This window comes from Petaurus breviceps, unplaced genomic scaffold (genome assembly GCF_028583685.1).
Source record: "Petaurus breviceps papuanus isolate PSGF00001 unplaced genomic scaffold, PetGlider_PUasm1.0 76, whole genome shotgun sequence".
Classification (NCBI taxonomy): Eukaryota; Metazoa; Chordata; class Mammalia; order Diprotodontia; family Petauridae; genus Petaurus; species Petaurus breviceps.
In genome coordinates, this window is record NW_027186473.1 from 9,376,320 (window position 1) to 9,391,151 (window position 14,832).

General features: G+C 35.3%; 1 protein-coding gene across 5 annotated transcripts in view; it reads left to right on the top strand.

The window, feature by feature from the left end:
• DCUN1D4 (defective in cullin neddylation 1 domain containing 4) overlaps positions 1–14,832 on the top strand; it is a 108,454-nt gene that overhangs the window by 22,361 nt on the left and 71,261 nt on the right. For 4 of the 5 annotated variants that reach the window (XM_069105213.1, XM_069105216.1, XM_069105214.1 and 1 more), the window contains exons 2-3: positions 1,572–1,642; positions 1,795–1,834. The exons of the other annotated variant lie outside the window; for it this stretch is intronic. In XM_069105213.1, the coding sequence (XP_068961314.1) occupies positions 1,572–1,642; positions 1,795–1,834 (111 nt within the window). The remainder of the gene's footprint in view (positions 1–1,571; positions 1,643–1,794; positions 1,835–14,832) is intronic. 5 annotated transcript variants of the gene reach the window in all.

The window sequence follows — 14,832 nt, forward strand, 5'->3', positions numbered from 1 at the left end:
ATGGGGTTCTGAAGAATTGGACACAGCTGAATGGCTTGACTTTATTGCCCATGCATGCTCTAAACTAAGATTTCTCATGGTTTTTGTGAATAGTTAAAGCTCTCCACAAAGGGCTGGGGGGAGGGGAGGGGGGCGTGGGGAGAAATTTTAAAAAATGTTTTCCTTTTCAGCCTAATTTGTAGGTTAATAGTTGTAGCCAGAACTATAGAAAGATCTAATCCTATACAAATATCTCTAAATTATTGTTTTGTAAGTACACAACCTAGCATAGTGCCTGCTATATAGCAGGTATTTAATAAATACTTACTATTTGATCGATTGGAACCAGTGTGTCTGCTGTATTGAAGCTCATTTGAATTGGACTTGTACAACAAATAAAATTCTCCCGTGTGGTAGGGAGCTTCTGCTTTTTTAGTACACAGTGTTTTTGATAGATGAATATCATTTGAAGAGGGAGTTCTTCACCTGAGATCTGTGAACTTAAAAAAATACATCTGGAAAATTATTTCAATATATAATTGGTTTCTTTTGTAGTCCTATGTATTCTATGAACGTATAAACATTATTCTGAGCAGGGGTCTGTAGGCTTTGCTAGTCTGCCAAAAGGCACTATGACACATAAAAAAACCATCTGATTTAGAGTAATGCAATTCGGGCATGCCTTGTCAAGGACTTTTCTTGGAGAGAAGGACATAGGTTTTATTATGGAGGAGGATTTGTGTAGTCAGTATTTATATATATAGGCTCAAAACATTCTAGGAAGGGACTTTAGAGATACTCGCTTTCCTTCCCCTTCATTTTTATAGATGAGGAGACTGTAGTAAGTTGCACATCCAGAATTTAAATACACATCTAGTATAGTTCTTTATGAAAGTTAAAATTTTAGTTGTCCCTTTCGTTTCTGATAAAGCATATTAAGCACTGTGTTTTTGAGTGATATTTTTAGATATAGGAAATCTATAATGTTTTAGGACTTCAGGCTCTCACCACAAATTATTAAGGTTTTGGCATAGTAAGACTTTATGAATTTTTTGGTTTAGAAATACATTCTGGTGCATAGCAACCACTTGCGTATGGTTATAACCACCATTACTACAAGTTAATATGCTTAAGAAAACCATAATTATTACATTTTCCATTGTCTTCCTGTTTGGTGAGTGAATACTTAATACGCTAATGGTTGTTGGGGAGGGAAAAAGGAAAGTGTGTGCTTTTCTGTGTGTCCAGAACCTATATTTTGAATTTATGGGGCTTGTTTTTCCTAAACTTAATGGTACTTTCTTTTTGGTTGCATGACTGGCATGATTTTGCCATTCAAATATATTTTTATTTTAAACTTAATAGGATTCATATAGAAACTATCTTGGCTTTAATATAAGGTCTTAGAATTTAGGTATTAACATTAAGTTGAGAATTATTTAATTTCTAGAAGGTAGGATGGCTATATATTGAATTTCATAATTTAGTATTTAGCTAGTATCAGAATTTTTATTTAGCTTGACATCTGAAGTTACACAACCTTATTTTGGGGTATGGGAAATAAATGAAACTGATTTTTGTTTCTTTTAAAGACTTTCAGTTGAATTCTCATCTCTCAACACTGGCAAATATTCACAAGATTTATCACACCCTTAATAAGCTGGTAAGTAAATATAATGAAAACAGAAATCACTATTTATACAAGAGCTTTTGGGGGGATTATGAGAGTCAGTATATATTTAGATGTTCATGAAAATGTTGAATTATAAAACTTGATGTGTGACTTATTGATAATAGCAAAACTATTTCTTGCAGAATTTAACAGAAGACGTTGGGCAAGACGATCATCAGACAGGTATATATAAAAACTAAATTTTGGGGTCAAGACTTGTGATTTCATTGGTGTAGGGAGCTCCGGGAGAGGAACTTCCTCTGCCAATGCAGATCAGCACCTTCTGCAGATAATACTCTGAGAATTGTCTGGGGGCTCCCCAAGAAGTTCCATGACTTACTTGCCCAAGGTCACATGGCCTGGACGTATCAGAGGAAGGACTTGAACCCAGGTCTTCCTGACTTTGAGACTGGCTTCTTTATTCACTTACTCACTACACCATGCTATGTATGATCATACTTTTTAATATTTAAGCTTACTTTTGGAAAATTATAATAAAGGTGTGAGAAAAAGCATATATGTTTTATATTATGTGTAGTGGTAAACACTGTTTTCAATCTATTAATATTTTCATGTCTCAGTAACTGAAGAGAATTTTAGTGTGTCACAGCTGCTTCCCAACAGGAAGTCTCTTCTGTTGCCCTAGTTCATGACTAAGGAAGTGCTGCTCAGCAGTATTAATGTAGGACTGGGTATTTTTATGGTGTTTAAAAGCTAAATTTCTTTTATTAAAATATTTTGTGAATATTATATTTACTTAAAACTAATTTTAAAGTAAAAAGTTTATATTTTGAAGATTGAATTTAAATAGTTGCGATGATTGAAATGATCATTTTCCGCGTATTTAAATGCCTCCATTTTGCCATGAGTTGGAAATAGGCAAGATAAAGGATTCTTGATTCTGTATGCATAATATTAATTTCAAAATGTATAAAATCCTCCACTAAAAAAATAAAACTGATCATAATATTCTTCAAATGCCACTTTTCATTGAAGATTTTCAGTTATAATTCTGTATCATGTTTGGAATTTACTGATCACTTTTCAGCTATGAATTTGTTCCTGAAATAGTAGAATAAAAATAATTTTCTCTTAATTTATTAGTAGTAAAGATGGGAAGGAATGCAAAAAAGAGAATGTGGGAACTAGAGGCAGCTAATGTTGGAATATTGTATTTAGTAACTAAAGACCCATAGTTTTATGGCACCTTACTGGGATGTTTTATAAGGCAAGTGATTAGCCATAAAAACATTAAAAATTTTCATTTTAGTACTGCATTCTTCTTCAAAACCTTTTAAAATTATGCTGAGTTGGTACTTTTTTTTTTTTTGGTTAAGATGGTAGAGCCATTGAGGTTTCACCAGTAGATCATAAAAAAGTATGTAGATAGAAGTGATCTGCCTTTTTGGAAGTTCTTAGCTATAAAAACTTTTAACTAAAGAAGCTCTTTTTCAGTGTATTAACTCTGAAATATCAAGTAAAATATTAAAAAGAAAAATGAAGTTTAGGCATAGTACAAAGACTGCTGCACCAAGGTCATTGCTAAATATTATGGTTAGGATTTTTAACAAGACCAGCAACTGCTCTGTTACTTATGTGGTGAATGTAAGTCAGTGAAGACTTTTCAATCTGAAGAGAAATATTTACAGAGATTCTAGGCATATTACAGTTGTTCTTTGACAGTTATTGACGAGATATATTTAGCTTGGTTCTTTTCTTCCATTTTATCTGGCAAGAGGACATTAACTAATCCTTTTATATTTAGATGCCAGTTTTATATTTACAGTATCAATACCACTTTTGGGGTGAATATTCTAATTGAAGGGGGGTGGCAGTTTCCTTAAAGCAACATTCTGATGCTTCCTTTTTCTTGTCCAGATGACAGTAATAATAGCTCACATTTATGGTGATTTATGATTTACAGAGTGTTTTTTTTTTCCTATGAGCTGTGTGACAAAGGTTTAGGTCAGGACCCATTGGTATACATAGAGCACTTTATTTTAGGTTGACCCTATTTGGGAGCAAAGAGATGAGGGCATCAAATGGATGTTCATTTTTAGGTCATCTGAAAAACATCACTATTGGTCACTTGTTCCTTATCTCCGAGGTCACAGAAGCCAGATGTGACAGTGGGACAAAAATCTGTTGCTTCAAAAGGGTGGGTGTGGGATGGGGGTGGAGGAGCCAGGATTATATGGGATTGGATTTTGATGGTATTAGCAGTGCCAGTAGGGAACCATTTGGGTGAAAAAGAGACAGATCTATGGGTTAGGAAGATAATCTGATTGACCCTTGGCATCTGGGAAAACAATGAGAATTCAAATAAGAGGTAAAGTAAGCAGAAGATGCAGACTTCAGGGAAAACAAGTGTAGCTGTATTTAGTTTTTAAATGGCTCCCTGGAGTTTTGGATCTAAGTAGCCTCCATCTGGATTCATTCTCCTTTCTTCCACAACTGTTAGGACTGTGACTAGTTAATTAGACTCTGGATGTATCTACTGTCTTTTCTGCTACTGCATTTGCTAGCACTAGTGCATTCTGGCCTATCTTGGTAGTATAGCTGCATCATTAACTGCATCATTGAAATATCTGACTTCTATGACCCCCAGAGATGATCCATGATTAGTGGGGATCTGTTAGAGCTTGCTTTCTTGGTTCCATTCATTTATTAATGAGATTGTTTATCTCACCCCTTACCGCCTTCCACATCTTTTTTTTTTTTTTTTGGTTCCTTAAGTTTTTTTGTTTTTGAGGAGCCTTCTGATGAACCTCTCTCCCAGAAATAATAATTCATGGAGGAGAGAGTCTGGTATGGTAGATTGCTATATTCTGTGTCACAGGACTCAGTGTTCACAGGACTCGGGATTCTATGTCGCAGGACTCAGTTTTACTCCGTGACTGCCTGTTCTCCAATTGCCTTTCCTGAGGCCAGGGTATCTTACTTTTTGGTCTGTGTTCCCAGTCCATCCTGGATACTAGACAATTTTGGATGCCCATACACCCACTGTGGTAGAGTGGGATGCTTAGAGACATTTGGAGAAGGGTGTCTCCTGAGGTGAAATCCACTGAGGTTCCCTCCTTTATCATACTCCTTGGCATCCTTTAATTATTCTTTTTCCTAGAAGAGATTCTTGTCACATCCTTTTCTGACCACTACTGCGCTTGGCTTTTACTCCCATAATGTTTCTGGCAAGTTAAGATGGTTTCTGTTTTCCTTTTGAATCAGAGATAGGCAGGAGTGCATCAAATATTCCACTCCCTAGCTCTCTTCTTTTGTAACTTGAGAGCAACTTTCACTTACTATGTGTCAGATGCTATGCTGGAGATGTAAAATAACTTCTTTGTTCTCTTTCAGGCTTAAATGTTATCATATCTGTTTTTAAATAACAGACTTATCATGCTCTAAAGCATAAGGGAATTGATTCTACTGCTTAGTCTTTTCTTGTTGGTGCTACTTATTAATTTTTCTATTTTTCTCCCTTGAAGTATTTTCTTTTTCTCTTTTTTGGTTTTAAGTGCATTTTTATTGATGTCTTTTTTTTGTCTCCAAAACTTCCCCCTATAATTTTTTCCTCCCAGACAGGCATTCTATATAAGAAATAATAGTCTTTAAAGAAAAAGAGAAAAATAATCATCAAAATTGATCAGTACATTACAGAAGTTTGAAAATCTGTATAATATACTTTTCATCTTTGCAGATGGGTGGAGTGTTGATGGCTTCTCAGTCTCTTCTTTGGAACCATGCTTGTTCTTTGTAGTTTTGTAACTTTCACTTTGATTCTTTTTGCGCTTCTTTTTGTTTACATTATTATAGTCATGTATATTGTTTTCTTGACCTTACTCAATGCTGCATCAGTTCATGTGGATCTTTGCTTCTCTGTATTCTTCATTTTTACCATTTTTTTATGGCACAGTTATATTCTATTTCATTCATATACCATAATTTTGTTAGGTATTCCTTGATTGATGGGTATCTACTTTATTTCCAATTCTTTGCTATCACGCAAAAAGTAATGTAAATATTTTGATATATTTGACGACTTTCTTCTTAGCAATATCCTCTTTAGGATATGTGTGGTAGTGGAATCTCAGGTTAAAAGGTATTGACATTTTAGTCACTTGTTTGCATAATTCCAGATTGCTTTACAAAATGGTTATACTGATCATAATTTTAATATTTACTATATGACATCAACAATTCACTAGTGTACCTATCTTCCTAGAACCTCTCCAGCATTGACTATTCTTGTCTTTTGTCATCTTTGCCTATTTTCAGTGTGAAGTAACATCTCAGGATTGTTTTAACATGCATTTCTCTTAGTATTCTTGATTTGGAGCATTCTATTGTTAATACTTTTTTCATATTCTTTGACTCCTCTATTGGGGAATAATTTTTTTGTTACGTATATCTGTAAATTGTTTATATATTTTGTATACCAACTCCTTATCAGAGAAATTTCCCTTCCTGTACTAGGTGTTAATTTTGTTGTCCTGTAGCTTTTCAGTTTCATATCATCAAAGTTATCTGTTTTATCCTTTATAATTGCCTGTATTCCTTGTTTGGTTAAGAATACATCTCCTACCCATCCATGGGGTCATGAAAAATCAGACAGGATTGAATGAATGAACAGCAACCTGCACATAACTGTGGAAAGTATATGATCTTTTTCTGTTCTAAATTTTTAATGATACGATCTTTAATATTAAGGTTATTTGAAGTGTTTTCATAACAATACTGACTCAAGTACTTTTTATTGAAAATCCATCTTTTGCTTTGATGATTTTGATCAGCTTTGTTAGATAATGCTGTTCTTGACAGCATCCCAATTTCTTTTGCTTTTTGGAATATTAAATTCCAATTTCTTTGATTCTTTGTAGATGAGTAATAGTCCTGGGCTATTCACTTTAATTTTCCTTGATTTTTGGTCTTTCAAAGTTCTTTGCTTGATTGTAACATTTGTTTGACATTGAAATGATGAAATTTAACTGAAACTTATGGTTTCTTTGTGATGGCAGTCTATGGACTTTATCTAACAGTATTTTACCCTTTGTGTTCTGTACATCTGGGCAGTTTTCTTGAATTTCCTTATGTTAATTTGTCTTCGAGATAATAGGAACTTTTATCCAACCTTTTGCTATATTCTGGTTTTTAATCTCCTATTTCTAGGAGACCAATTAGCCTTAAAATTATTTCTGTGACAATTGCTTTGGCTTGTAAAGAACTCATGTGTTCTTCCAATGTTGTTTTTTGTTGTTTTTTTATTCTGCTTTGCTAAGTTTTCTTCTACCATACCAGCCATTATTTTTCACTTTGCCATGTGTTCCAAGTTGTCTATGCTCTTGTTGGTTTTTATTAATTTTTCTTGGAGAACTCACTTGCCTTAATTTCAGCCCCAGTTTCCATCATTTATCTTTATTTTTTCCCTCATTTTTCTCTTGAAACATTCCAGAATTTCTTGCTGTTCCATTATTTCTGGGATCCCTTAGAATTTGCCTTGTTTACAGTCCTTCCTTCGAGAGCTTGGTAAATCTTTGAAATGCAGACCCAGGAAATGAGAAATCTTGAAAGATAAATGTGTTGGCACAATAGAAAGGACCTAAATGATAATTAAATACTTATATTCCAATAACAGGAGAAGGGAAAATAGCAGTCAAGAACCTCATTTCCAAACTTCACAGAAAGATTAAAGAAAGACAAATATAGGACTTAGGAGTAGTTTTCTTCTGTCTTGTTGGCTTTAAGAGGGAAAAGAAAGAGAAAGGGGAGGAAGGCCATAGCTAGAAAGAAATGAGAAATGAGGAGGGAGCTTAATGTTTTTCATAATTGTGATGCTTCAGAATAAGAGTATACAAACCATGGGCCAGAACTAATTTGTGATCAATTGCTAGAAGCTTTTCTAGTAAGATAATGGTTAAAGTGTGTGTGTGTGTGTATGTATGTGTATGTGTGTATATACATATATATATATATATATGTTATCTCACTATTTTTATATAATTCTTGAAATACTAGCTACCATAATAGTAAGAGATAAAGGAATTAAGGGAATAAATGCAGGCAAAAGAGAAACAAAATGATTACTTTTTCTAGTAGGATATGGAAATATACCCACAAAAATCATCAGCATTTTTGTGTATTCACAAGGAAACTTAGAAATGGAAAAAGAAATTCTGTTGAAGATAACTGCAGAATATATAAAATATTCAGGATTCTATTTACCAAGACATATTTGGGTAACTTATTTTTTAAAAAAATGCAGAATAGTGTTAATAAAAATAAAGGAAGATTTGTATCAGCAAGCACCCCAAGTGTCCTCAGGGTTTGCTGCCAATACAGGTTCTTGGATCTGCTTTGATAAAGGAAAGCAACTCAAAATGGGTTAACAAGCTTACTTTAATCAGTCAGACAATATATGTTTACCTTGTTCAGGGGAAAAGGTCAGCACCCCGAACTTCAAAGTACACAGACAGAATTATCAAGACAGAAACAGATCTAGCAGACAGTTTTCAAACTGTCCAACCATTACATCCATACCCAGTCAACATCTGGGTTTTTTCAAAGCTGGGGGGCTCAGGACAACGGCTTCCCAGAATCCATACCAAATCACAGAACATTTCTCAAAGTGAGCCCCAAAACAAAGCTACACATCAGGGCTTATATAGCCAGTCTCCTGGCTCAGATAATGTAACAACCTTATTGACTCACTAGCCAATCAAGAAGTATCTACTGAAAAACAAGCCTCCCACCCCAGGCTCCAGGTGCACTTTAGCCTAGGGGCAGGGAAGATCTTACAAATATACATTCCATTACAAGATTTAAATAAAATGAGATAATGTTTGTATTTATTAGTTTAGCATAGTGCTTGGCATATAGTAGGTCCTTAATGCTTATTCCATTTCAAATAATTAGAAAGATTAATTGGTCATGGTAGGACTGTTATAATAAAAACGGCAATGTTACTCTACATAAATTAATTTACATATTTAATGTGGTATTAGTCAAAATATATAAAGAGGCTAAATAATAATAGTTCACTTGAAGGAATAAAAAGTCAAGAATCTCTAGGGAAATAATAAAAAATGTGGTAAGGAAACAGGCCTGGTAGTTCTAGATCTCAAACATTACAAAGCAGTAATCATAAAAGCTATTTGAAATTGGTTTAAAAAATAGGAAAATAGATTGGAACAGTTTAGGTAAATAATCCACAAAGAAACAGAGAATAGTAGCATACTGTTTGATCAGTACAAGGACTGCAACTAATAGGGTAAGGATTTCTTTTTCTACAAAACCTTCTGTTTTTGTAAAACTGGAAAGCAGTCTAGTAGAAATTAAGTTTAGAATCAACATCTTACTGCACATACTGCAGTAAGTTCCAAGTGCATGCTTGAACTGAATGTAAAAGGTCACATCATAAACAAGTTAGGAGAGAAGGGAAGAAAATATCTTTCATAGCTGTGGATGTGTAACAGTTTTTAATCAAATAAATGATACAGATAATCTTAAAGGGTAAAAGGGACAATTTTGATTGCATTAAATTGAAAAGTTTTTCCACTAATTGTTTTTATTGATGGATAAAATGAGTTCAGCTAGAATAAGAAGGGAAATGATTAACTGGAAAAATCATTATAGTAATTTTCTCAAGTAAAGGTCGCATAGCTAAGATATTAAAGGATTGGTACAAATGTATAAGAATAAGTCCTTTTTCCCCCTTGGTAAATGATCAAAAGGTATATATCATCAGTTTTCAAAAGAAGAAATGCAAGCCTTCAACAACAGTAATGGATAGGCTTTAGGTTGGTATTGAATAAAGATCTCTGATATTCACGATATGTGGGGAATTGATAAAAAATATATAAGAATAAGAACTACCTTTCACTAAATAAATGGTAAAAAGATAGAAACAAGCAATTTTCAAAAGAAGAAGTGTGAGTTATCAACGGCTGTGGTGTAGACCTGACTTCAAGACTTCCTTAGTTTAGATTTGATGTTGGAATGAAGTGAGACACTCATGGGTCATTCAGTGGTTTACAAAAGGAAGTTCAAAGCTACTACAGCACTTTAGATTGGCTAGGCTTTGCCCTCTTTTACCTCCACGTGGAAATGTGTCTGATTATGTGGTGGTATGATATCTCCCAAATCTGAAGGGTCCCACTTCCACATGGGTGGGTCTTTTTATGCCCTGCCACCTAGCCACATTATGGCCAGAGGAAACTGGGTTGATGGAGCATTTGTCCCACAGGTCAGTCAGGTTGGCCTTCCTGGGAAAAATTAGCCTAACTCATATGGCAGAGGGGAGGGTATCTTTGTAAATAGTGGTCCTGTAACAACAAGTATATAAACTCAAATATAATAATAGAAATGCCAATTTACAGCACTCTGAGATTCTACCTCATACCTTTCAGATTGGCAAAGGTGAGAGTAAAGGAAAATGGGAATTGTTGGAGGGCTTATCAGAGGACAAGCATAACATTAATGCATGGTTCATGGAGTTTTATCCACAATTCTGTAAAACAATTTGGTACTATATCTCCAAAGTCACTAAACTGTGTGCATTCTTTGACCCTGGAATACTAATTCTAGTTGTATATCCTTAAGAGGTCAAAGACAGAGAAAAGGGACTTATAGATACAAAAATATGAAAAAACTTTTTGTAGTAACAAAGAATTTAAAACAAATTGGATGCCCGGTGGGAATGGTTAAACAAATTTTGGTAAATGCAGTATTACTGTGCCACAAAGAATGATAAAAGGGATGAACTTAGTGAAAGCTGGGAAGATTTTTATGAATTGATGCAGAGTGAAGTGAGCAGGACCAGGGGTCCGATTTATACAGTGATTACAGTAATATAAGGGAAAACAACTTTGGAAGACTTCAGAATTGTGAATACTACAGTGATCAGTCATGACCTCAGAAGAATGATGAACTATGTCTTGGCAGAGAAGTGATAGACAGGAACTGCAGAATGATACATATATTTTCAGATACAACTAGTGTGTGAATTTGATTGCCTATATTTATTTTTCACAAGGTCCTGTTTGGAGGTGGGTGTGAATTAGGGGTGAGGTTGGGAAGTAGTGATAGGCCAGAAAAAGGAAAGAACAAAAAAGTGCCCCTGAAATATTTTTTAAAATGCATAGAACCAGCAGAAAGACATTCAGAAGAGTACACAAAAATAGTGTAGTTTTCTTACTGTCATGTTAAATTGAACATACTTAAAACACTAAATAAAAGTTCATAGTTTCGTATATAGTTCTCTTTTTTCTTTGTATATTGAAATGTTCATGTTTGTTGATGTTAAGGTGATAAAAGAAGAAAATTCATTTTAAAAAAGCATCGCAGTCCACAAAACATGCTTGCCAAAGTATTTGCTGCTGTCGTGAGGAATGATAGACACTGAGTCCAAATGCAAGAGGTATTATATATAAATGGTGAGGTGCTCCTGTTTGCAGATGCCAATTTACATCAAACTCCAGGATTCTGCAGAGCCTTCTCAGTGGGACAGAAACATTGTTTTAAACAGAGCAGAAGAGGGAACCTGTATTGCATTGAATTGTGATTGTGTGGCAGTGGCACCAGTGGTAAGGGGGACACTAAAGGAGATGACCACTCCACTGCTTGGAGATAAAATTGTTTGTTGGTTGAATTACATTATACAAACAGGAATAACCAAGTGAATGAGCAATGCCTATTGTCCAGACCAGTGGCATCAAACTCAAGTAGAGGGATTCCTGTGGCCTGCCATGATAACTTGGAAAACCTTATGTTAACGTTATCTGTGTTCTCTTGTGTTTTTGTTTTGTTAAATATTTGCCGGTTACATTTTAATGTGGTTTGGGCCAGGTAGCATATTTGAAACCTCTGGTCTAAACTATGACATGTAGTTGGATAGGCAGTCCCATCAAAATTTTATTAAATGTTACATCTATTTTAAATATGCACTGCAGATAGATAGCAAACTGGGGCTCAGAGTTGTACAAGAAATACAGATTGGTCTTAATTATGTTTGGGGAAGGGAAAGGAATAAGCATTTATACAGAGCCTACTACGTGCCAGGTGCTCTGCCAAGTGCTATTCACATATCTCATTTTGATCCTTACAACAGCATTTTAGGTTACGTGCTGTTACTATCCCCATTTTACAGTTGAGGTGACTGAGACTGGCAAGTGTTAAGTGACTTGCCTAGGATCATACATATAACACAATAAAGCGGAATTTGAACTCAGATCTTCCTAATTCCAGACCCAGCATTCTAGCCACTATATCACCTACCTGTCCCTTTCTTTGGGATAGAACATAGTCCTTTCAGTGATCACAAATTGTTTCTTGACACAAATATTTTTGACATCAGTATTTTTCCCTTAGTGTTTTATAACAGGTGCTATAACTCCACAATCTCTACAGAATTAAAATCTGAGGGACACAAAGGGCCTTGGAGAGAATCATGGTGGGCATAAAATAAGCTGTCTATTATTACCCATGATGACTTATGCAAGTGGTATTAAAATTATCGTTTAGGAAATGGGCATGCACCAGGCTTGTAGCAGCAGGAGGGGATATACATACAATGCCTGAGTGCTACCTTTGGAATAGTAAAAATCCTAGAAGTAAAGGGCATTGGGTAGATCTTGTATCAAAGACTAATGGTAGAATATGAACAAGAATCATATAGAATAAGTTATGGATAGTTTCGGATCTGTACTCTTGGAAGGATACATGCTTTGAGATAACCTTATGATGTTTCATCCCATCTCAAGAATCAGTAAGTGTCAAGAATTATTTACCAAAGGATTCCATTATTATTAATAAACTGGATTGTTCTGATCCTTCATAGTTGTTTATGTGTTGTCTCTCCCATTAGAATTGTAAGCTCCTTGAGAGCAGGGATTGTCTTTTAATTTTCTTTGTATCCCCAGTGCTTAGCAGAGGGTCGTGTGTACTTATATATTGACTGACAGCCACCAAAACTGAGTATAATGTTACAGGGGAAAAAAATGAACTTTAATAAGAGAACTACCAAAGCATTCCTGGTAAAAAAAAAAAAAGACCAGAGTTGTCTAGAAACTTTAAAGTTCAAACACAGGACTTAATAGAAACATAAAAAGATAAACATGAATAAACAATGAAAAGGTACTTAAGGAGGGATAAATGGCCTACATTAAACTATGGGGAGATAATACATTTCCTCTCTAATCCTTATCATCCGGGATCATAGAGGGAATCCAGTTAGATGAGACCAGGGAGTGGTTTTGTTATGTCTTGAAGATCTTAAGAGAAGACTGGAAAGATGAGAATTGGAATAAAATAGGGGAGAAGGGAAAGGGAGATTAGGGAAAGTTAAATCATAATTAGGATGTACAAATAGACATCTATACCAATGAGGAGACGGGGAGAGTGACTGACATATAACCTCATCTGATCTGTCCATGAGAGGGGAAAATATGTAATTGGGCATAGAAGTACATTTCACTCAACAGAAAAATAGAGAAAGGGAAATTAGAAAAAGGACAGATTGAGCAAGGGATTAGTCCTGCAAAATAAACTGTTAACCTAGGATGTGAAAAAATAGCAACTCTTTTTTGAAGTGGCAAAGAATGGGAACCTGTGGAGGGTGCCCATCATTTGGGGAGTGGCTGAACAAGTTAGTATTCATATATGGAATACTATTGTGCTGTAAGAAATTATGAAAGGGGATGGTTTCAGAGAAACATGGGAAGATGTGTATGAACTATGGCTGAATGAAGTGAGCAGAACCAGGAGAGTAATTTATATGATGACAAGAAGATTATAAAGGCAAAAAAAAACCCAAACAAACCCTGAAAAGAATAAGAACTGTGTCAACAGTGAATAACTATGGACTAATGCTGAAACATCATACCCACTTCCTGATAGAGAGGTTAAAGGGTTTAGTGAAGAAAAAAAAAGATTTTTTTGGACATGCCCAATGTGGAAATTTGTTGCTAGACTATGCAGTGTTTGTAAGAGGAATTTTGTTTTTTCGTTCTTGGGGGGGGGGTGGAGTTGGGGTGAGAAGGCACATTTTTGTTGATTAAAAAATGTATTACTTAAAAAACAAATACTTAGACAAAGTTTTTGGATGCTCTTTTCCAGTTGAACGCCACATAAAGATTAAAAACTGGATGCATGTCTAGAGGCCTTTTGCCTGATCCTTGGGGAGCATGAATTGCCTTTTGAGTTTCTAGAGTGTGTGTTATAAGACCTGTTGAAAAATATCGAATTTCTAATTGATTATAAGTTTGGAAAGAAATTAGTTTATACTCATAGTATTTTATCCTTTTGGTATGTGGATCAGTCAGTACAACCTGGAGTTCATTTGCTATGTGGTCACTTCCAAAAGAAAAGGACCCTGAATTAAAAATTGCTTTTCAGTAGAGGAAAATGAGTTTTTGTCACTTTACTGAGCGTTACATAATATCATAGCATTAAAGAGGACCTCTGTTATTTAAAGAATGCTTTTTTTTTTTTGAGGGGGAGAGGCAGGGCAATTGGGGTTAAGTGACTTGCCCAAGGTCATACTTGCTAGTAAGTGTTAAGTGTCTGAGGCTGGATTTGAACTCACGTCCACCTGACTCCAGGGCATGTGTTCTATTCATTGCGCCACCTAACCGCCCCAAGAATGGATTTCAAACGACCAGTTCTATATCCCAGTGAAATTGTCTTCGTTTGACTTTTTATTTAAAATATTTTGAAATTTATCCATTTTGTTTTTTACATTATGTTTATTTTCCAATAGATCCCTTTCTTTGCTCCCCTTTAGCTATTCACCTCCCTCAATAAGTCTTCTCTCTCTTTTTTTTAAATAATTGGGGTTAAGTAACTTGCTCAAGGTTACACACAGCCAGTTATTTCCGGGTGTGGTGCTAAGTATCTGAGCCCGGATTCGATCCCAGGTCATCCCGACTCTGGGGCCAGTGCTCTTACTTGCTGAGCCACCTGGCCGCCCCTAAGCAATTGGGGTTAAGTAACTTGCTCAAGGTTACATGGCCAGGTGTTTCTAGGTGGATGCTAAGTGTCTGAGCCCGGATTCGATCCCCCAGGTCATCCCGACACTGGGGCCAGTGGTCTTACTGTGCTACCTGGCTGCCCCAAGTCTTCTCTTTTAAAGCGCCTTTTGCTGAAAATGAAAATAATATCTATCAAGACTTGGAGATGGGGGTGTTCCT